The sequence below is a fragment of the Elephantulus edwardii genome, unplaced genomic scaffold (assembly GCF_000299155.1).
Source record: "Elephantulus edwardii isolate Elephantulus edwardi_28Jun2011 unplaced genomic scaffold, EleEdw1.0 scaffold00050, whole genome shotgun sequence".
Classification (NCBI taxonomy): domain Eukaryota; kingdom Metazoa; phylum Chordata; class Mammalia; order Macroscelidea; family Macroscelididae; genus Elephantulus; species Elephantulus edwardii.
The window spans coordinates 3,567,274-3,588,993 of record NW_006399800.1 but is presented as its reverse complement, the minus strand read 5'-3'; the positions used below and the strand labels follow the sequence as shown (position 1 = coordinate 3,588,993).

Sequence of the window (21,720 nt, the reverse complement as noted above, 5' to 3'; positions counted from 1 at the left end):
GAGTACCTGGCAGGGCTGAGAGGGAAATTAGCCCCTGGGGAGGGGCTTCTGCCAGGACCCCCTTCAGCTCCTTGGAGACTCCTGCCAGGCTGCCTTAGGTCTGGATAACTTGAAGGGCAATTGAGAGAACATGCTAGGAGCCCTCCATAGCCCACAGAACAGGAGAAATCTAGCTTTTGACCTGAGAATGAGGGTCTGCCTCCTCCAGCGCCTGCCAGACACCAGGCACTGTCCCAAGTGAGCTGGCTGGGCAGCTGGTGCCACAAAAGCCTGGCAGGCTATCTTTCACCGAGGGGTCCGGGGCCTGCATCCTGGGGCGATGTGGCAGCCATAGGACCTGCACAGGGGGCTCCAGCCTCCAGCACTGTCTCCTCCAGGTGGTTGAGCTCCTGCAGAGGCAGCTTGGAGAACTGAGTCTCCTCACAGGGGGCAGGGCCCACAGGATCCTGATGGAGGAAAGGCAAGGCTATTACAGAGGTGTCAACAGTTGGTCCAGGGGGTGTACAGAGACCCACCGAAGGATGTATGGATTTGGCTGAAGGGATCCAGGTTGAGGTGAGGCTGTGGTCACAGAAGTTTGCTCGCAGTGTGGGTGCTCACCGTGGGTCTGGGGTCTGGCTGCCTAGCCCCCCGAGCTGCAGGGAACAGCTGCTCCAGCTCCTTTACGTTCTCATCCCGGCCCCGCTGGCCCCGCTCTCCCTGCGTGACCCTGTTCAGAGCCAGGATGCCAGGATCTCTGTGGCTCCGAGGACCCTGAGGTGGGGACAGCCGGTTTTCTACGTCCTTACACAAGAGGACCCTGAGGGGTGAGTCAAGAGGTAGATATTTCACTCCACATCAATTATCTCAGTCACATAAGGGCAAATACTGCATAAGGCCTCTATTCTGATAACAGGAGGGTATCTGAAAAAGACATGTATAAAAAAAGTTCAAAAGGTGCCAAAAAACTAAAGGGGGAAAGGGTAAAAGTCACTGGGGTAGCAGAGGCTGGTAGTTGCAGGACGGGTAAAGGACCGGGAAATGTTCAATAGAGACTTGAAACAGTAGAGTGATAACAGGCAAAGAGAAATGGTAATTAATGATACAAAAGATAATAGATATGAGTGACTGTATACAACACAAAGTTAAAAAAAAAATAAAAGGAGAGAGTATGAGCCACAGGATGAAGACAAAGGACAGAAAGCGAGACTCCCTCCCCCTGACTCCCCTACACCCTCCCCTCCTAACTCAGCACGCACCTGCCCCTTTGGCCGAATAAGAGGAAGAGAACACAGAAGATGATGCAGGTGACCCCGATGTGAATACCAATGATGATGCCCGTGGTGGACGTCTGATTGGTGGCCTCCTCCTTCCGGCAGTCACACGGTGGGCTCAGGGCTGGGGTTGAGGAGTGGGCAGGACAAGTTGGGGCTACGGTTCTTCTGGCCAGAACCTCTCTCCCAGGTGCCCAGGTTCTGAGAGCTCCTTCTCTCTCAGCTTCTCTCACTCCCAAGTCGACAAACCCACCCTTCACTCTTGTCTATATAGACCCAGCCCAATCTCCTTGGTCCTTTTTACCACTCACTTAGCCCTAACTTTTTACTATTCATATTTTTAAATTAGTTTTCCACTCAACCATTCAAAGGTATCTTGTTTTATGACATTAATTACAATTCTCACGTTGTCATTTCCTGTTCCCTCCTTATGATTCTCATTTCCATTCATCCTCATATCCTTCTCCTTCCTGCTTTCTGAGCTTTATCCCTGGGCAAGTGCCTCCTTTCTGATCTTGTTTGATTATTCTAAGGACTGAGAAACTCCATGGTGTTTTTGTTGTTCATGTTACTGGTCTGTTTTGCTGGAAAGGTGAGTTTTGTTTCAGCTCAAAGGGTAGCTAAGGGTTATAATCCCAGAAGCTGCACCAGTTTACTCATCATGTACTTTTAACTGTTTACTGTATAATGGTTTGTACCAGTTTCAACAGCTAAGCACTATGAACAGCCATTTAATCCTCATCAAAACTCTAATTCAGTAACTACTGTCCCTAATTCATAGAGAAAGGCAAGGCTCAGTGACATCTGAGAACTGTCTCAAGACCACACATGAGCATCAAGCTTCAGAGTCAAGTCTGAGCCCAAGTTCTTGGGACTGCAGTGTTCTACCACCTCCCTCCCCTGGATTCCTGCTCTCCAGTCCCTGCAGCCCCTCACTTTTCTAAGTGCCAATATCCACTATCCCTGGTCTCACACCCTGTCCTCCTCCGTCCCTCACCTGTTCTCTCAGATGCTCCCCTCAAAGACACGAAGCGGACTGTGGCGTTGCCATCGCCGTGCTGGTTATAGGCGAGCAGCTTGACTTCGTAGACCACAGTGGGATCTGGGGGCAGGCAGAGTTACTGAGTGACCGTCACTGCCCCACCACAGGGCTCTGTCCTGCACACCATCCCCCGGGCACTGCACCCTTGCCCTCGTCCCAAGCTCTGGGCTGTGGCTGCCTCACCAAGCTGGCTGAGGTTGTAGGAGGACACCGTTCCAGGCAGCAGGATGGGGCCTGTGAAGGAGGCCTTGCTCGCTGGCCGGTAAAACAGCTTGAAGCCTCCCTCATGTTGAGCCAGTCGGGGCCAAGGCTCCCAGAGCAGCTGCAGCGAGGAGGTGCCCAGGACTCTCACTGACAATGGGGGTGGGGCAGGGGCTGCGGGCAGAGAAGGAGTCAAAATGTGAAGACTCAGGGGAAGCCTTTACCTTTCAATCAGCCCCCTAGGAGTCTGACAGCTCTCTGCCTCAGACCCTCTGCCACCACTTGTTCACATGGAATTTTCACATGAATAGACCCATCCTGTCCCATCCTCAGGGCTAGACCCCTTGTGCAGTGCACAGCCTGAACAAGTGTGCTTGGCGGGGCTGTTCTCCCCTGAGTGTCCGTGGTTTGAACTCCACACTCCAGCCTCACCTTCACCCAGGGTGCTGGCCAGGGTGGGGATGGAGGCTGAGCTGGCCCCCCTTGGCGTGTAGGCTTTGATGTAGAAGCTGTAAGCCGTGGATGGCTCCAGGTCGCTCACCAGGTGCTGGAAGGTGCTCTTGCTGACCGCTTCCTGATACTCTAACTCTGGTGGGTCTGGGGAGGCAAAGGTGGCACAGGAGTGTAAGGGGCACGAGGGAGTCTGACAGAGACTGGTGAAAGGAGGGCAGCCACAGTGCACAGGGAGAAGGCGAGGAAGGCACTGGGTCAGGACATACAGGATAGAAAGGGGTGTGGAATCATGCACGTGGGGACAGGGCCGCAGAATCCACATCACCCCGCAGGTCCCCACCCACCAGCTGCCTTCCTGATGTGCAGGACATAGCCGATGATCTCCTTGGTATTGACCAGGGGCTCACTCCAGGACACGCGGACCTCTGTGGATGACACGGAGACTGCCCGCACATTGCGGGGGGGCCCAGGCAGCCCCTCGGCCCACAGCACAGTCAGCCTGGCACTGGCCTGCGAGGAGCCCGCACTGTTCTCAGCCACACACTGGTAGATGGCCTCATCCTCGGGCCCAATCCCAGAAATGGTCAGTGTGCTGCAGGGAGAGAGGGAGGAAGCCCAGAGGTTGGCCCCATCTTCTCATTTGAAAAAAGGAGAAACTGAGACCCCCCCCCAGAAGACACGTGACTGGTCTGAGGTCGCCCACCATGTTAATGGCAGAGCTGGAGCTCAAACGCAAACCACCAGCCTCCCCAGTCTCCCAGGGCGGTGCCTTCTGGGAGGGGAGTGCAACAGTCCGCTGAGGACCCATGTGCCAGGCCCTGGCCACCTCAAGCCGGTCCTCAGCCTGCACACACATGCAGGTGCACACATGTGTCCCCCCGCATGTATGTACCTGTTGTTGTTCTTGAGCCTGACGTGGCCTCCTGGCCCCAGCACCTGCCCATTCTTCAACCACGTGACATGAGGGGGCGGCTCCCCCTGAGCCTGGCAGGTGAACATGGCTGTGGTCCCAGCTGGCCTGGAGATGGACTGGGGGTGCTGAACGAACTCTGCTGGGGCTGGTGATGGGGGGAACAGAGAAGCATGAGGTCATGAGGATCAGATAGAGGACAGAGATGGCTGTGATTGAAAGGATGAAGGTCCTCAGAGGATGAGGTGGGGCCCTGGACACACATACACCCCTGAAGAATCCTTCCAGTGGGGTGTACCCTCCACCCCTGCCCAGGCTGCAGGCCTAAGTCCCTCTTCCCCAGGAAGACCCAAGAGAGGATTCCATTTTAATGACTATTTAAAAGACTGACATTTGTATCCGAAAGCAATCAAGCTGTGCTCCCTGTTCAGGAAATTGTTAAATAAATAAATGTGCTAATAGGTTTGGCTGCACCTCGAAGGCTATAATGACGGGGAGATGGATGAGCCCTCCATCCCGGCCTCCCTCACCCTCACATTCAATTCCTTTTTCCACCAATCCCAGGCCTCCAGCCTCCATTAATACCCGAGAAATGAAATGCTCCATCACTTTCATTTGGACAGATTAAGGGCACATGGAATGCTAAACAAACGGGCATTTAAATTCCTAATCCTCCCATCTCCAGCCCCTGCCCTGCTCCCAGGAAAACTCTGAAAACTGAGCCCCACGCCCAGCTCTGTGGGCAGTGGGGCCCCAGGGCAGGGGGTGGCTGGGACCAGAGGCCCCAGTGAGGGGAGAGGGCTGAGGCGCAGACTGGGCTGTGTGAGCGTGAACGTGACAAACAAGCAGGTGTGAGTGTGAAAGTGCCACATGTGTGAATGAAAACAGCACCTGGGGCCAGGGACACGAGCGAGTGACACAGCAAAGATTACAGAGTGGAAAAGAGTCTCAGTGGAGGTGAGGGTGGGGACATAAAAGGGTCAGAAACCGAGAATATCCTCCCACCCCAAATACACTCGTTCCTGGGGGAGAACTGCCATTGCCTGGCCTGGGGGCAAGAGCTGGGGAGAGGAGGGGGCTAGGGATGCGGTGAGTAAGAGAAACAAGGGTACTGACTGGGTAGAGGTAGAGGAAGCTCTAATGGCACAGTGGTTAAAGTTCTCAGCTGATGACCAAGACGTCAGTGGTTTAAATCTACCAGCTACTCCACAGGAAAAATATGTGGCAATCTGCTTCTCTAAAAATGTACAGTCTCAGAAACCCTATGGGATATTTCTAGTCCGTTCTAAAGGCCAATGAGACAGAAGAGAGATAACAGTAATGGGCTTTTAGTTTCAGGGGGCTGGGCTTGACCGGGAATATTAATGACAAGGAATGGAACCAGAGGAAGGGGCTCTGTGGAAGCCCCTTCCCTTTCCCCACTGGAGAGGGCACGGTCTGTACCTTGCACCACCAGGCGGCCTTGTGCCGTCCTTCTCACTCGGGTTCCAGGCCGGTTGGCTGCACAAACATAAACGCCCGAGTGCTGGACGGTCACGTCCGAGATGATGAGGTTCCCTGTGCCCAGTACCTGGATGCCCTCCACCCCGATGGGACGGCCATCTGAGGAGGAAATGAAGGAATAAGAACAGGCCAGAGAGATACAAAGAACATTCCAGAACACTCTAGAGCATTCACTATTGCATGAAAGATTCCCCAATCTTTAACTGCACCTCCATCTCTGGAGAGGTAACAGAACACAGCAAAGTCTGGCCTGGTGGACAGAAAGCCACGTCCTGATTCTTGCATGGCCAATGACTCCAGTGACCTTCATATCTCTTCCCTTCTGTTTTCATCATAACGTTGGATTTGATCAACATTTCTCAACCCGGTTTCTTACTCTTGAAAAACAAGTTCACAGTCAAATATCCACACACGCCCCCCCCTTGTGGACTGTTACAATGCCTATCAGTACAGAGACTGGGAAGGGCCACGGGAAGATCAGTCTAACTTTGTTCCCCAAACATGTCAGCCCACCAGGCCAATCCTTCCTCCCTGATGCGCTTACTTTGGGAAACTGGGACCAGATGGTCCTCACAGTGCCTGGCGGCCATTCTTCCCAGCCTCTCCCAGGGACCAGGGCCCTCCCCCTAACTCCAGAATCAGATTAGCACAGACCAAATACAAGGAGACAGCTCCCCATTCAGGGACTGAAGTGGTGAAATCTACTCCATTATCCTGCCTGCTGCCCCCTCCTTCCTCAATCACTCAGCTGCGACAATGTGGTTCAGTCTCCTCCTGAATGCGACCCCACCCCACCCCCTCCAGAATTTCCTTCCCCTACGTGACCTTTCCACTCAGACAATGTGAGCCCATCTGCACCCTTTCACTTCTCTTCAGCTGCCGAGGGACTTTGGCTGGGGAACTTAGGGGGCCAGGGCAGAGACTGGGGGGGCCTGGAGGGAGACTTGACCACCTGAGATTTTTTTGGGGGGCAGGGGATTGTGCGATGGGAAGTATGACCAGGTAGAGTGGGCAGGGTGGCCAAGGAGAGGCTAAGCAACGGGTTCTGGAGAGCTTGGTTCTGGGGTGAGGGAGTAACCCAGGGAGCTAAGCCATCCCTAACAGGGGGAGGGAGAATTTTGTGGGCAGGCCGCCCTCCCTGTCCTTCTAAGTAGCAGGGAGCACACCCCTCCCCAGCCTGCAGAAGACAGACTCCCACAGAGAACAAACAGGATTCAAAGTCTCTCCAGAGCTGGGTGAGGAGAAGACCCTCCCACGGGGTGGGATGGGGCTGGGAGAGGCAGGAGCTGCAGGGTGAGGCTTACCCAGGCGGCTCCAGGACACAATGGGGCGAGGGTTGCCCGTGGCGACACACTCGAGCACAGCGGTCTGGTGCACCGTCAGGGTGAGGTTCTCAGGCCCCACGAGGATGGTGGGCTCCTTGTAGGCCCCAGAGCCCGAGCCTGGTGGGGATACCTCATTTCAGCTGGGCGTCTTACCACCCATCACTGCACCTACCACCCAGGACGTATTGAGGGGTAGGTGATGCCCGGACCACTCCACACAGCCAACCTTCTACTCCTGGCTCATCAGGACCTCTAATGCTAGGTGCCCCCAAGTTGAGCTGTTTCATAGCGTTTCCTAGGCTGTAAATTTATGGAAGCAGATGGCCAGGTCTTTCTTCCCGGGAACCATAAGGTGAGAGTCTGGCTCATAGTTGAGCCCTTAACCAGTAGGCCAACAGGGTTCCTTTTAGCAATGTGGGTTCTGGTAGTCTAGTACTAAGAAATTGCAAGGCATAGGGCTCAAATCCATCAGCTTCTCCAAGGGAGAAAGATAGGCAATTAACTACCTCTGAAAACCTGCTGGAGGGTCAGCTATGGGTCAGTTCTGACTTGACAACACACAACAACAACAATGGGGGCCAGACAGCATTTAGTTCTGTTGTTCGCTGGGTCACTATGAGTCAGAACCAGAGCTAGGGCAGCCACCTATGGTGAAGGTCCCAGAGAGAAGCTCAGGGCGAGCTGCTCTGCAGAGTGGAGACAGGGACCGTGGCTCAGCTCCCCACCTGGAGAGGCAGCCCCCACCTCCAGAGGTGGAGCTTCATGCATTAGTACCTGACCAAGCTGCCAGAGGCCAGATTTGAAGCTGGGAAGGAGTTAGGAAGCCAGTTGGGTGTCTGGGGGGGGGGAGGTCATACTGGGCAGGACAAAAGTCACTCACCTGACACGGTGAGCCTGGCACCGTGGCTGACCCGGACGCTGGCGATGTTGGAGGCCACGCAGTGGAAGATGCCGCTGTCCTCAGCCCGAAGCCCTGTGATCTGCAGGACCCCTTTGGGCAGCAAGGTGTACCTGTTGGGGGGAGAGGGCACAACCACGGGCACTCTAAGCCCGTCAGACCCAGGCCTATCCCAATGTCAAAGGCGTCATTACAGACACACCAGGGACTCTCATCAGTGGACACCCCAGCCCCCACCCCTCCTCTCCATCCTTCTCAAAGACTCTCTGTGGGCACACAGGTTGGGCCTCAAAGCCGTGTGACGCCCACACGAGGTCCAGAAGAACCAGTATCTCAGGCTACTGGACACCAGTCCCCTCCTCCTCCCCCACCCCCTCCTGGCTCACCGCTCATTGTCCGTGTCAATTGGGACGCGGTTCTTCTCCCATGTGATCAAGGGTTTGGGAAGCCCATGGATTTGGCACTGGAATCGGGCCACACCACCCTCCTCTCCCACAGTGGCCTGAGGGTGCACGTGGAAGTCCGACATGGCTGCAGAAGAAAAGACGTGTTGGAAAGGCACCTGGCCTGTCAAAGTGCACACGACTAACGGGAGAGGGTGAAGTGCAGCTGACTCACAGAGTAGTGTCCTGAGGTGGCACAGAGGGCTCAGCCCTGAAACATCTCCCCCTGAAGCAGAGGCCGGGTTGGTCAAGTTGAGCAAAGTTTGATTAAATTGCTAGGTAGCAGACTTCGAACGAAGAAATCTTGAAACAACTTCAACACCCCAAAGCTGACCCTTAAAGTCCAGTCTGAGAAATTTCTAATCCTAATTTCTCACTTTTTTGATTCCTCCCTCCTTTTATAAACTTCTTTTATCTCAGACCTAAGCGCCATGTTCAACATTTTCTAGAAATGGAAACTGACACCCAGAGATGGGCATTGAAAACTGTCACCCAGCAGGAACAGGGGTGGTCAGACCCCAGGCAGGGTCCTTCTGTCCCTTCTCAAGATCTCTGTTTCTCCATCTGCCCCCTGCGAGGGTGCTGAACCACCCAAGGTGAGTAGTCTCTCAGAAGACTCAGAGCTACCAATCTGCATTTCAAAGTGTCATAAATATTCAGGGTCCCTCCCCATCTTTTGGGGGTCTGATCTAACCCCTTGAACTCTTGCCCTGAGAGGCCTGTGCAGAGGGGCTGTGGTGGACACTGCCACACTGCCCCCGCTCCTCAAGCCTCTGTTTTCTTTGGCTGGCTAAGCATACCTGCATCCCCTGACTGCAGCCTGCCCACAAGGCCCACCCTGTAAGGCCTGGGAAGCGGCCCCTCCCACACTGGTTCCCAGCTTCAGCACCAGAGCTACGATTTCATTAAAATCCACTTTGCTTCAAGTGCAGGAAGGCGGTTTACCATCTGTCCGGGCAGGCAGCCCCCTCCCCATAGACACTCCATCAACTGGGACAGTTGCTCCCCTCCCATAAGGTGCCCTCCCTGCCCCACCCCACAGCAGGGCCCCTGGAGCCTGTCCCGTTCTGGCTGTGGGCGAGCAGCCCACCGCAGCCCCCATGCCTGGTTTCAGGCCCCCTCAACCTGCCTGCCTATTCCGAAGGCAGTGCCTTTGTGGCCCTCCACCCAGAGCCTCTGGGGGCTGACTCCTTTGTGGCATGTTCTCCATCTCATTTGCATGTGGTTCATTAAATATAAACATGCATAAAAATCCCCCGCCCTGCCTCCTCTCTTTGAGGGCCTCCTGGGAGCACGGCTGATGGTGTGTGTGCTTCTTTGTACGTGTGTGCGGGCCTGTGTGTTTGCTGGGAAGATGGCTGGCTGCATGGACGTGGTCCGAGTGTCCACCAGGGCTGGCTGTGGATGGAGGTGTGGGTCTGTCGACTCCCGCGGCTGAGGCCTGATTTGGTTCTGTGTGCAATCAATCATGCTTATCTCTGAGCAGGTAGAGCTCTCGTGACCAGTGCCTCGGGGCCTCGGGGGAGGCGGGGACAAGTGCCCCAGCTGGTGCCCCATCAGGTCCAATGTGAGGACCCCAGGGAGCCTGTGAGGTCAGCCTGCTCAGGCCACAGTCTGTGTTTGGCTAAGACTCTGCAGGTCAGTCCAAAGGCCACAGGGAGGGGATTGAGGTGCTACTGAGGCCCCTCTCCTGCCTCCAGGCCTCAACCTTGTGGTGGACTAGACTGATGGGAGAAGGCACCCAAGGCAGGCTGTGCCCCCGGGGCTTGGCCCATTTGGGAGCTGGGAGCTGCCTGCCCCCTCCCCACTCCAGCTGGAGAGGAGCTGGAAGCCCCCCAGGGACCGGGCGGGGACTAATGGCTCTGCTGACTACAGATGCCTCCTCATTAAGGAACTGAATCCTTTTGTGCATCTAGCCCCCATTCCTGGCTCCCCGGAGGCCCCTGGAGCTAGGAGTTGGCCTGGGGAAAGCGACAAGGCAGAGAGAGGCTGCATCGTATCAGGGTGCTGCATTTTATCAGGGGACAGAGAAAGGCTGGTCTCGCCTGGACAGCTCTCTTCCTCACCCCTAAAACCAAACAAGAGTAGAACGTGACTCAGCTGGAAGTAGTTGTAGGTGCCCCTAGCAGGCTGACAGTCTTCACACAGTGCACAGCCGGGAGTCCTGGGGTCCCTGGAGCTCCTCAGATGCAGCTGAGCTCCTTCTCAGCACAGTGGCAACTCCGGTACCTCTCTATCAGCTTTCCTTCCTGCCATTCTACGGAACATTTCATTGGAAGGGCAGCCTTTTGCTTGACCACTGGCACCAAACCCAGTGAGAACCCCTTTTATTTTAGAAGAGGGAAACTGAGGTTGGTGGTTTTCCTGACCATGAATCAGGAGTCCCACGTCGCAGGCCTTCTGTTGGGGTGTCCCTTCAACCTCCAATTTTTCACGCTGTCACCTCAGAGCCAATGGTGACTAGTCAGGAGTTGGCATCTTGTTTTTAGTTGGGGTGGGGGGAGGATAAAAAGACCCAGAGATGTGGAAGTCCCTCTTCCTAGGGAGGTAGTTCCTAGCCTCGCCACCCCCCAGCCCTTTGGCCAGTCCTGCATATTCATCTGGGAAGTCATGTAGTGTCTGGGAGCACCAGTCTTTTCAACCATAAAATGAAGTGGGTGGAACAGCTTACTCTTAGAGACTTCCAGCTGACTCCCCAGACGCCTCCCCAGACAGGCCCTTGTCTGGATCCAGTGACTGAGCATATCTGGGCCTCCTGGGATTTTCTGCTTACTCCCAATTCATGTTGTTATGTGCCATCAAGCTGGAACTGACTCAGAACTGACCCTACAGAGTTTTCAGAGGCTGTAAACTACACAGGAGACTGCCCAGCTTTCTCTTGTGGAACAGCTGGTGGATTCAAACTGCGTGCCTTTGCACTGGCAGTTCAACTCCTCACCACTAGGCCACCAGAGAGTATTTCTCCTTCAGGACCTTGGAGATAAAGGATCTGGGGGCTGCTTCGGCCCCCTCCAAGTCTCTAAGGGTGAGCTACATTTGGTCCTTGGCTTGTGTTAGCAGGTCACTCTTGGCGGGGGACGTCTGCCCCTCACTGTGTCTCACCTAGGGTCCTGAGAGGCTGAGGGATGCACATGGACCTTAGAGCATCCCAGACAAGTCATCACTCCTCCTGTGTGACTGTGTGGTAGATGCCCGTGTAGACTGGTTGCTATAGTAGCTGCACAAAGCTGTTCAAAGCTGGTGTTGGTATTCTGCCTCTTGACTGGTGGGTACCAAGGTGATGCTGTGGCTTGTGGCCTTTTACACTTGATGCTCTTTTTTGACACCTGTTGGCCTGGTGAAAGCAACTGTGGGAGCCCTCATTCAAGCAGGATGATGGGGGAAGGAAATAAGGAAGCCTTCCAGATGTGAGGGGCAGAAAGGACAAGGGCCTGCTTGGGGGCAGGGCTGGAGAAAAGCAGAAGAAAGTACCTTTGTCCTCAAGCAATCTGGGAAGGAATCTCCCAGAGTCTCCCTTCCCCCACCCCAGGTACAGCCAGGCCGAAGGGAGACAGAGGTGCAGAGAGCAAGCCCTGTATCCACTGGCAGGAAGGGACCAGAAACAGGCAGGAAATGGCTCCTGATGTCCCTATAAATCACCCTTAGGGGAGGGGTCTCCTGAGAGTCAGATCCAGGGCAGCTCAGCGAGGGGAGGGGGCACTTTCCTCCAAGTTCAGGACCTCTGGCGAGGTCAGGCCTGGATGTGATTAGACAGGCTCCAGGGGGACGCAGGGGTGCAGCAAGGGGTCGAGCCCAAGTGCTAGGAAGGAAGTTGCTACCCCCTCCTTTGGCTACAACTAGACTCCCATCCGGTGTGAGGTGGCAAAAAGAGCCCTGGACAAGTCTGGATGAAGAGTTCTGAACACAGTCTTTGCAAAAGCCTGAGGCACCTCACACAGACATGCAAGAGGGGCGACCTCAGAACCACCGGCTTCCAACCATTATCTGAGCCAATCCCCCCTCGTAGCTGTGCCTGCTAAAAGCCAGTGGTGCACAGCCTCCTGGATGCCCAGCCCTTCTCTGGGCTAACATTTTTCTATAAGAATCTATCACTCATTCCAAATTTTTCCTCTAGACCCACACTGCCTAGTATATTGTTACTGTATGCTGTTGAGTTGGAACTGATCCACAGCTGACCCTCCAGCGGGTTTTCAGAGGCAGTAAATCACACAGGCGGAGATTGCCCATCTCTCTCCCTCAGGGCAGCTGGTAGATTTGAACCATGTGTCTTTGGGATTGTAGTGTGATTTCTTACCACTATGTGAAGGCTGATGTTTATGCCATAGAGCCAGCACCGACTCACAGTGGGCCCTCTAGTGGGCTTTCAGAGATGGTAAACTGCATGGGAGGAGATTGCCCATCTTTCTTCACAGAGCATCTCGTGGATTCAAACTGTCCACCTTTAGGTTGGCTGTGCAATTCTTTCCTACTAGGCCACCAGAGTTCTCAAGAAATGTGAACAGTGGCCAGATATTGAGTATTTGACAGACACATCAGATCTTAAAGACTTGATATTCTAAAAAACAATAACAACAGTAGAATGTGACTCAGTAATAACTTCTTCATATCCATTCCAACTTGAAATCATATTTTAGATTTCAAAGACTGAGTTCCCCTAAAAGAACATGAAATAATAATTTTAATATTATGTATAGAAATTATACTGGATAAAAGAAAATCTATGCTTAAAATTAACATCATTTGTTTCTTTTAATTTTTAAAATTTAATTGTGACTGCTAGTAAATGTAAAATTACCTATGTGGCTTGCATCATATTTCTGTGAACAGAGCTGGTCTAGAAAACAATTTTCTTCTCCAAACGAGAGCCCTTCAAATACTTAAGGTTGCTCAACTTCTTCCAAGGTGAATTACTCCTAAGTCACTCAGTTACTTGTGACATGAAATGATCTTCGGATGCCTGATGCCACTTTTAGCCAAGTTCTCTCTAGGTGGGGAAGGTCCCCTTGTAAGTGCAGCACCTAGAAGTGGTAGCTCAAGCCTACAGGGCTCTGTAACACAGGAGCAAGCTTCATTCACAAGCTGCAGTAAACACAGCCCTGTGTTATCCAGTAGAGTAGCTACAGGCCACATGTGGCCATTTAAATGAATTTAAAGTCAAAACAATTAAAACTCAGTACCAAAAGGAGGGTGTAGATGGTTTGCACAACTTGAAAAACCTAGTTTTCAATGACATTGAATGGTACTCATATACATTGTTGAGTTTGTATGCTCTTCACTTTCTGCAAGCAAGGTTGTGTCATCCGGGTACCGCAGGCTCTTTGATGAGTCTTCCTCAGATCCTGATACCACACTCTTCTTCACAGAGTCCAGCTTCTCAGAGGTTGGTGCAGCATACAAACTGAATGGGTTCTGATGAAAGGATACAACCCTGATGCACAACTTTTCTGATTTTAAACCATGCATTATCCTCTTTTCTATATGAACTACTGTTCTTTTTTTTTTTTTTAACCACTCTTTCTTGTAGAGAGTCTGCATGGGCACAATTATGAACAAAACTATTACCATCATCATAAAAAAATCCTATTAGATAATACGATAATACTGATCTCAGGCCCAAGAAAAGGCCTCCGACCCAAAGTGTCTTCTTGCCTAATATCTCTCTAGCTGCCCCACTGGAGAGGAGCCGTCCCCTCCAGCCTGCAAAATTCCATCCCCGTCTTGATCACTAGCCTGGCTTTGTCCCTGCTCATCCCTCCCCCTTCGGACACTTGGACTCACAGACAGCTGATGAAGCCCAATGTGATCGAATCCTTAGAGTGTTCCCATTGCATTACAGAGCCTCATAAGAGAACATTTCTGTTCCTGGGGGAGAACTACTTCCCAGGAATTTGTCTGAAATGAAGAAGATGATAGATTTTCTGGAATCACAGAGAGCTGGGTTCAAATCTCAACCACCAATTATTAGCTGTGTGACTTTGGGCAAGTTAGGTAACCTCTCAAAACCTCTATTTCTGGAAAGCAAGGATGTCAAAGTCCATTTCTCTAAGCTTGCTTCACCTGGAAGATTCAATGAGCTTACATAATTGGCCCAGTCATTGGCAAATAATAAATTATTTGCTAGTTAGTGTTGAGAAAGAACTTCTTAGTTAACAACAACTAGGCCCAAAACACAAGTTTTTGAATCTTTCACATCCAAATCTATTAGCTGCTCCTTGGAAGGAAGATTAGCAATGTCTTCCCATGCAATTTATAGACTGGGAAACCCGCTGGGGGGGGGGGGTCTACCATGAGTCAGTTCCAATTCAACAGCAATGTCTTTTTGGAATGTTGTTGTTGTTATTATTGAGGAAAAAGTAAATCTGGAGCTGAAAGGATGAGTAGAGTGGGGAACAGGGGAAAGTTGGTGTATTTTCTAAGGCTCTTCTCTGATACAGAGAGACTTAAGTGAGGGACAGAGCCTGAAGCCCTGGAATGTGAAGGGGGGGAAAAATCCGAATTTGCAAGACGGTGGGGGGAGGGGGGAGGGATGGTTGTATATAAATTAAAATTCAGCTTCTTCTATCTTTTGACTTCTGCCTGGGGGCATCATAGAGGCCCCAACAGACAGCTGTCAGTTGGAAGAGGCCACTGGGTAATTGAGGCCTTGATTTCTCTAGTAAAATGTTTATGAAGCCTATAAACTCATGTCTTTATTGGGCAGGCTCATTCCAAGGGCTGGATGTAGCTCTCCGAGGTGTAGTTAAAACACCTGTCGAACTCCACACATCAGCTGCCCGGATCTCCACCAAGACCCACCAGGCTGAACCGCTGGGGAAGCAACGCCTAGCGAGGAGGCCGGCCAGGTCCCGCTCACACTCATGAGCTCTTTAAACTCCCCAAAGTACTTGTAAATGTCCCATCTCAAAAATCTATGGGAAGGAGGGAGGGAGTGGCAGAGAGCCTGGAGGAAGGCTGACAACTTGTTCCTGTAGGTCTTGTCATCAACCCAGGTGCACCTTCTCCAGAGCTCTGTCCCCAGCTCCCCCTCTCCAGGTTTTCATCTGGCCCCTGACTTTGGCTCTCTTCGTAAAAAATTCTGTAATGATAGTTGTAGTCATTTGAGGTTGAAAACCAGGTATTTGGAAGACCTTTTTTTTTTTTTTTTACTCTTCTGAGCTTCTGAAGGAGGTCTTCAGGGTTGAATCAAGGTTCTGAATCCAGAGTGATGAAGAGAAACGAAGGGGCCTTATGGGGCATTCTATCAGGGAGAGAGAACTGGGGTTTGGGTGTTGGAATGGGTGTTCATGGACGGGGTGTCTGGCATTTACAAACAGCCTCAGCAGACTGGGGTGGCTCAGAGGCCCACTCCGCCTGACTGGGGGCAATCAATTCATGTGAGCCTCTGCCTGGTGGCCCTGCCCTGAGAAGCCTCTGGATCCCTTTGTCTGCCTCCTCAAGGCCCCCACCCCCACCACACCCCCTGCCTTGGGCCTAGAATCCCAGCCCTTCCTTCCTACCCTCCCATCCCACCACCAGCTCTCCGCTCCCCCTGGCCCCAGTGCTAACACAAAAGGCAACTTTGTCTTTCAAGTCAGCAGCCATAAATCCATGTCTCTCCTTCTCTGCAGCTACCTCTGACAAATGGGGGCCTGAATGGGGGAAGGCAGGGGGCAGTCAAGGGGACCAGATTCAGCTTGGGAAAATCCTACATCCAGCTGTTGGCCCGCAGCAGAATCGGCTGAGCATCGACCCTTTATGGCTGTTGGTGATGCCAGTGACTGTAGAGCCCACGGCACTCTTGCCGGTGACACAACAGGGGCTCCGCTGCCTCTGAGCTGGGCTTTTACAACCCAAGGAAAATAAAATCCCTCAAAGTCCTGCTTTTAATCACTGGCCCCATAATTCAGAGGCTCCAGTTCCTCCACCAAATCACACTGTGAGGCTCCCACCCCTGCTGAGCCTTCAGTGAAGGGTGTGAAGTGTGCCTGGGTGTTTGTGTGCTGGGGGACAAGGCTGAGGAGGGCATAGGGGGTGTAGTCCAGAGGTGTGCCCACTGCCTCCAAGAAGGGGGAAGCAAGGGAAGCCTCTCCCACACCATGCAACCTACGTTTTTAAAAGGCAGCCTAGTTTCAAGTATCTTGCCCTGTTTTCATCCCACATAACAGTCTTATGAGTCAGAGGTTGTGTTCCGGTTTTTGGCTGGAGATATTGTCATCTGTCCTGTTTACACAGCAGACCCACTGAGTGGACTCTGAGCCTTCATTCAGTCAACAGATAGTTACTGAATGCTAGTGATTTGTAAGACAGCATGTTCTGGCACCCCAGGGGTACGTTCCCCTCATCTCACAGGCCTTGTTCTTAGATGTTCACACCCGAACTCCACAGAAAGGTTAGTGAGTGGAAGCAGTAAGGACAGGTACCACACAGCAAGATGGCCCTAATAAACAAACCCACGGAAGCCACCAATAGTCACAGACTTGTGATGTGCTGTAGACTCGGCCACGACTCATCAGACCCTACAAAGAACAGATCTGAATCGTGCCCTATCCTGCACCATCCTCACCATCATGCTCAAGCCACTGTTGCAATCAATCCAGGGTCTTCCTCTATTTTGCTAATCCTCTAGCTTTCTCAGCCTGATGTCTTTTTCCAAGGACTGGCCCCTCCTGATAACAGGCTCAAAGTATGTGAGATGAAGTTTCACCATCCTTGCCTCTTTTTTTTTTTCTTTTTTTTCATCCTTGCCTCTTAAGGAGCACTCTGGTTGCATAGCAGCCCTGGGAGGTAGGGATTTTTAGCCAGACCTGGGCTTAAAGAAGGGAGCTCTGGTGAAGTACTCTGTAGCATGTTGCATGCTACCCAAAAGTCCCTCTCTCCAGCAGGCTGAATCTATCAGTTGCCTCAAGAGAGAAAAATGGACAGTCTCCTCATATTACAATTTCTAGCTTTGGAAACCCAATGGAGGGTTTGCTGTGGGTCTGAGGCAACTTGTGCGTTTGAGTTTTTAAGCCTCAGGGAATGTGAAACTTCGTCTTGCATACTTTTGAGCATGTTATGAGGAGGAGCAAGTCCTTGGAAAAAGACATCATGCTTGGAAAAGTAGTGAAGGAAGGGTAGCCATCAACAAGACGGCTCGACACAGTGACCGCACTAATGGCCTTAAGCACAGTAGGGATTGTGAAGATGGCACAGGATCAGGCAGTACCTCATCAACACCCAACCGAGGCTCAGAGAAGTTAAGTAACTTTCCCAAGGGCACACAGCCAGTTGAAGGTAAGTATCTGAATATACAGCTGTGCTCTTTTCCTGTCTTTGCTGTTTATGCTGTTCAACCATGACCAGCAATGCCTATGGACACATTCACAGAAAAACCTAGAGGCATACAATATCTGAGACCTCACAATAAGCTGGCTAACTCACATTCAGAGAAACCTATTACACAGCAGGTTCCACTTTCATTTCATTCCCCCAGGGCTCGGGAGTAGGATTTATAGAGTGGAACTAATGCAGATAAGCCCTGTGATAAGGTGGGGTTACACCTCACTAATGTGCCCATGCAGGAGCATGCTTCCTGTGTTCCGTTAACACAGGTAAATAAACAACCAAGAATGGCTCTTCTCTTCCGTTTTCCAAGAAAGCAAAGTTACAGAGTGTGAGGTTGTGGGACTTCCAAAGCTACTCTCACTGGCTAGTGCGCTAATATATAAAGTGTGTCAGAACTGACCCATAGCTGACCCTCCGGCAAGTTTTCAAAGGTGGTAAATCACGCAGAAGTTGATTGCCCATCTCTGGTGGATTCAAACTGTGTATCTTTGTGTTGACAGCACAATTCCTTACCAGTAAACCACCAGAGAGCTTTATTTTCCCGGTTTGGGAAGGCACAGGAGGTAGTCCAGTGGAAAGGATAAAAGGAAAGATGGCCATGAAAACTATGATCTGGCTATTTTAATTACTGAATGTGTGATTTCAGTTAATGCAAAACCTTTCTTTCAGCCTCTATTTCCTCTTCCGTAAAATGGGGTAGCTGAGTCAGATGGGCTATAAACCTATGAGGCACAACAGCTTCCTAGAGCCAGCGTGGGGTGCAGGGTTAAAGTCTGTGAGTCAAGCTGAGAAAGGAACCCTCTCTGCCTTGGACTTGAAAATGTCCAGACCCAGCAGGGCCCCTCTCCTCAGACTGCATGTCTCTGCCCATGTCAAGGTCACCAATCTTCCTTATGTAAACCTACCCAGCCCCACAATACCCTTAACTTCATCTTTCTGGTCAGAATACCAGGTTTCCGTCACCTCCCGGAAGGGCGTCTGGTTAGGGGGCCAGGCTGGAGCTATTAAGTAAATTGCTTTCACATGATCACGAGGACAATGCAAGAAAAAGGTACCTCTCCAAGATATCTATGGCCACATATTAGAATTTGCAGGGATTAATACAGTGAGTGGGGCCAAGTAGCAGTGAGGCTGTCACAGCATTTCTGTGACCATTCAGTGACAGCCTTGGTTTTCTCATCTGTAAAATGGGAGTTGCTGTTGTGTGCTGTCAAATTGGAACCAATGCAAGTTGGAACCTTCCAGAGGAAGTTAAATGTACTGTAGGAGACTGTCCCTCCTTTTCCTGAGGAGCAACTGGTGGTTTTGAACTGCATGCCTTCTGAGACTGCAGCGCAGCTTCTAACCACTAGGCCACCAGAGCACCCTAAATGGGAGTAGGACAAGGTTCAGAAGATAATCTCTAGGGCTATATCAACAGTAAGATCCTAGGATACAATGGAAAAATTCAGGAAGGAATAAGGGCTGAACAACACAAATTGTGTATGTGAGGAAATGTCAAATGTTTTGTTATATATATATTTACCACAACAAAGGAGGGAAGTCGAATTCTAAAACACAAGGTAGGTGGTCTCTCTCCTTCCATAAAAAGACTCACTCCCACTCTTTTACCTTAATCTTTTACCATCCTGCACCTATCTGCATCCCCTGGAGAATCTCTGGTAACTCAACACCCATCTACAACAGAACAAAGCCCACAGTCTCTCAAGCCTAACAACTCTCCAGAATAACCTTTATCTGTTTGGGGGAAGAAGGTCTATATTCCACAGAAGGACGACCGTGCTTTAGCTAGTATGCAGAGTCCCAGGATGGAGCAAACAGTTAAGTGTTCAGTTGCTTATGAAAAGGCTGGCTGTTAAAATTCATCCAAAATGCCTCCTAAGAAAAGCCTGACGATTTGTTTTCAAAAAGTCAGTTATGAAAACCCTAACGGAGTGCAGTTCTACTCTGCAGCACACAGCGTCTGTGAGGAGCCAGAGGTGACGTAAGAACAACTGGTTGTGGGGCTTGGAACTCTCAGAATAAATCTGTTTGGAGAACCCCACTGGTATCTTCTAGTGGTCATAGGTTTTCTGAAAACCCAGTGAACAGTCTTCTTTTTTTGAGTGTGTGTGTGTGTGTGTGTGTGTACCATCAAATGGATCTGACTGGTACAGGAGTTTGTCCCTCCTCCAGCACAGCATCTGGTGGATTTGAACTGTGCACCTCTGGGATTTCAGTGCAGTTTCTTGCCACTAGGCCACCAGAGCTCACCAGGAACAATCTTCTTTATAATCTATTGCTATGGAGTTGATTCCGACTCACAGGAGGATTCTGGCTGGGTGGGATCCTCCGCTGGGTTTCCACTGCTGTAAATCTCTATAGGAGGAGAATAACAATCTTTCTCACATGAAGTGGCTAGTGAATTAGAACTGTTCACCTTTCAGTTAGCAGCTTAACACAGAACACACTATACCTCCAGGACCCTTTCTGTCATCTACACTGCAAATTAAAAATCCTTCCCATAAAGTGAGGACAATGCTGACATACTGCAGGGCTGGCACCAGTGTCTCGAAACATCTTATATGCACACTATTGAGGGGAAAACAAACTTGTTCTGTAAACTTTCACCAAAAGCACAATAAAAATATTGAAAACAAAGAATTACTCTAAGGCAAAGATGATAAAATAAGGGGACAGGGCAACCGGAGTACTAAAAATGAAGTAAGGATGCAATTGAAAAGAATAGTGACACATGAAAAATGTAACTAATGATAATTTGTGTAGAAATTGTCAAATGGGATCTTAAGTTGTTCTGTAAACTTTTACTGAAAACACAAGAAATTATTTTAAAATAATCTTTAATAATTTTTTTTCCACATAAATGCAAAGAAACCACCACTCCTATCCCCAACCTAAATCCTCTCCTGTGTCTCTTATTAACACCCTCATCACACACTAATTGATTAATTCACAAACCAGGGACCAATATATCCTTTCCCATACCCCCTCAGCTAAAAAGACACCAATCCTGGTCCATTCTTTCCTTTTTACAACTTTGCTCTCATCATTCCCAACTATTTAGGTAACCTCATCCCTCTTTCCAGACTTCCCACTTCCTTTCCTCTCATCTTTCATCCTGAAGCCATAATTACATTCCAGACTTTTCAATTTGGTCATTAATTTGACGGCTCTCTATTGCCTTGAATCAAGGTTATCCTCGTTGGGATGGCATTCAAGGTTTTAATTACTAGGTTCCATTTCATCTTTGCAACAACCTCAGATGCCAAATAATTCTGTTTTCACGTGATTCATACTCTAATCATGCCAGACAGCTTTTTACTCTTTAATTTGCTCTGTAAACTTTCACCAAAACCACAATAAAAAAAATTACAAACAATTACTGTAAGGCAAAGACAAGAAAATAAGGGTGCAGGGAAACTAGAGTACTAAAATGGAAAAACCAGAATGCAATTAATGAGAATGCTAATACGCAGTGGTAAATGTAACTAATGACACTGAACAATTTGTTGTTGTTGTTATTGTTATGTGCCATCTAGTCACCTGTGACTCATAGCGATCCCATGTTCAACAGCTCTGAACCCTGCTCTATCCTGAGCCAACCTTATTGTCTCTGACAATAGCCCCATTGCTCTAGTCACTGAAAATCTATCTCATCGAGGGTTTTCCTCTCTTGAGCTGTCCATCCACCCACCTGCTATGCATCATAAAGCTGGACAATGACTTAGGGATGATAGAAGGACAATTGATGACTGTAAGCTGTGGTACTGCAGAAGAGTATTGAATATACCACGGACTGCTAGGAGAACAAACAGGTTTATACTGGAAAGGGTGAAACCAGGCTGCTCCTTGGAGGCAAGGATTCTGAAGTTCCATCTAATATACTTTGGTCATGTTGCCAGGAGGGACCTTTCAGTCCTTGGAGAGGGATATCATGCTGAACAATTTATGTACAACAAATATTTTATTTTCTTTCTATTACTTTGCTCCTGCTTTACACTATGCCTAGAACTCTTTTTAACTCTTTCTCCAATACCTGTATCCTCCACATCACCCAAACCAGAGAGAATGAATCCTCTATTGTGTTGTATGTATGGATCTCCTAGGCCTCATCAGATGGGATTTGTGTGTGTGTGTGTGTTTTCTTTTCTGGGATTGTTTTAATAAAAAATTTTATTTTAATTGTGATTTTAACAAACGTTTACAGAAAAGATAGTTTTTCATTCATTCATTGTTGCACATTTTATCCCCTCTCCTTCCCTTCCCCCAGTTCATTTCCCCCCGTTCTCTTTTTTTTTAATTTTAATAATTTTAATGAACATTTACAGAGATTTTGGATTTCCATTCATTCATTGTTGCACTTTTCTCCCTGCCCAGCCTCCACCCCCC

The 21,720-nt window shown here is 50.2% G+C and overlaps 1 protein-coding gene across 1 annotated transcript in view; it reads right to left on the bottom strand.

Moving 5' to 3' along the window:
• Positions 1-278: 278 nt before the first annotated feature.
• The window catches only part of IGDCC3 (immunoglobulin superfamily, DCC subclass, member 3), a 51,135-nt gene continuing 29,693 nt past the window's right edge, over positions 279-21,720 (bottom strand). Inside the window, exons 3-14 of the mRNA XM_006886694.1 lie at positions 7,972-8,116; positions 7,568-7,698; positions 6,667-6,804; positions 5,303-5,461; positions 3,842-4,007; positions 3,294-3,541; positions 2,929-3,093; positions 2,479-2,670; positions 2,251-2,355; positions 1,239-1,377; positions 601-799; positions 279-446 (exon numbers count right to left, since the gene is read on the bottom strand). Coding sequence (XP_006886756.1) covers positions 279-446; positions 601-799; positions 1,239-1,377; positions 2,251-2,355; positions 2,479-2,670; positions 2,929-3,093; positions 3,294-3,541; positions 3,842-4,007; positions 5,303-5,461; positions 6,667-6,804; positions 7,568-7,698; positions 7,972-8,116 — 1,955 coding nt within the window. The remainder of the gene's footprint in view (positions 447-600; positions 800-1,238; positions 1,378-2,250; positions 2,356-2,478; positions 2,671-2,928; positions 3,094-3,293; positions 3,542-3,841; positions 4,008-5,302; positions 5,462-6,666; positions 6,805-7,567; positions 7,699-7,971; positions 8,117-21,720) is intronic.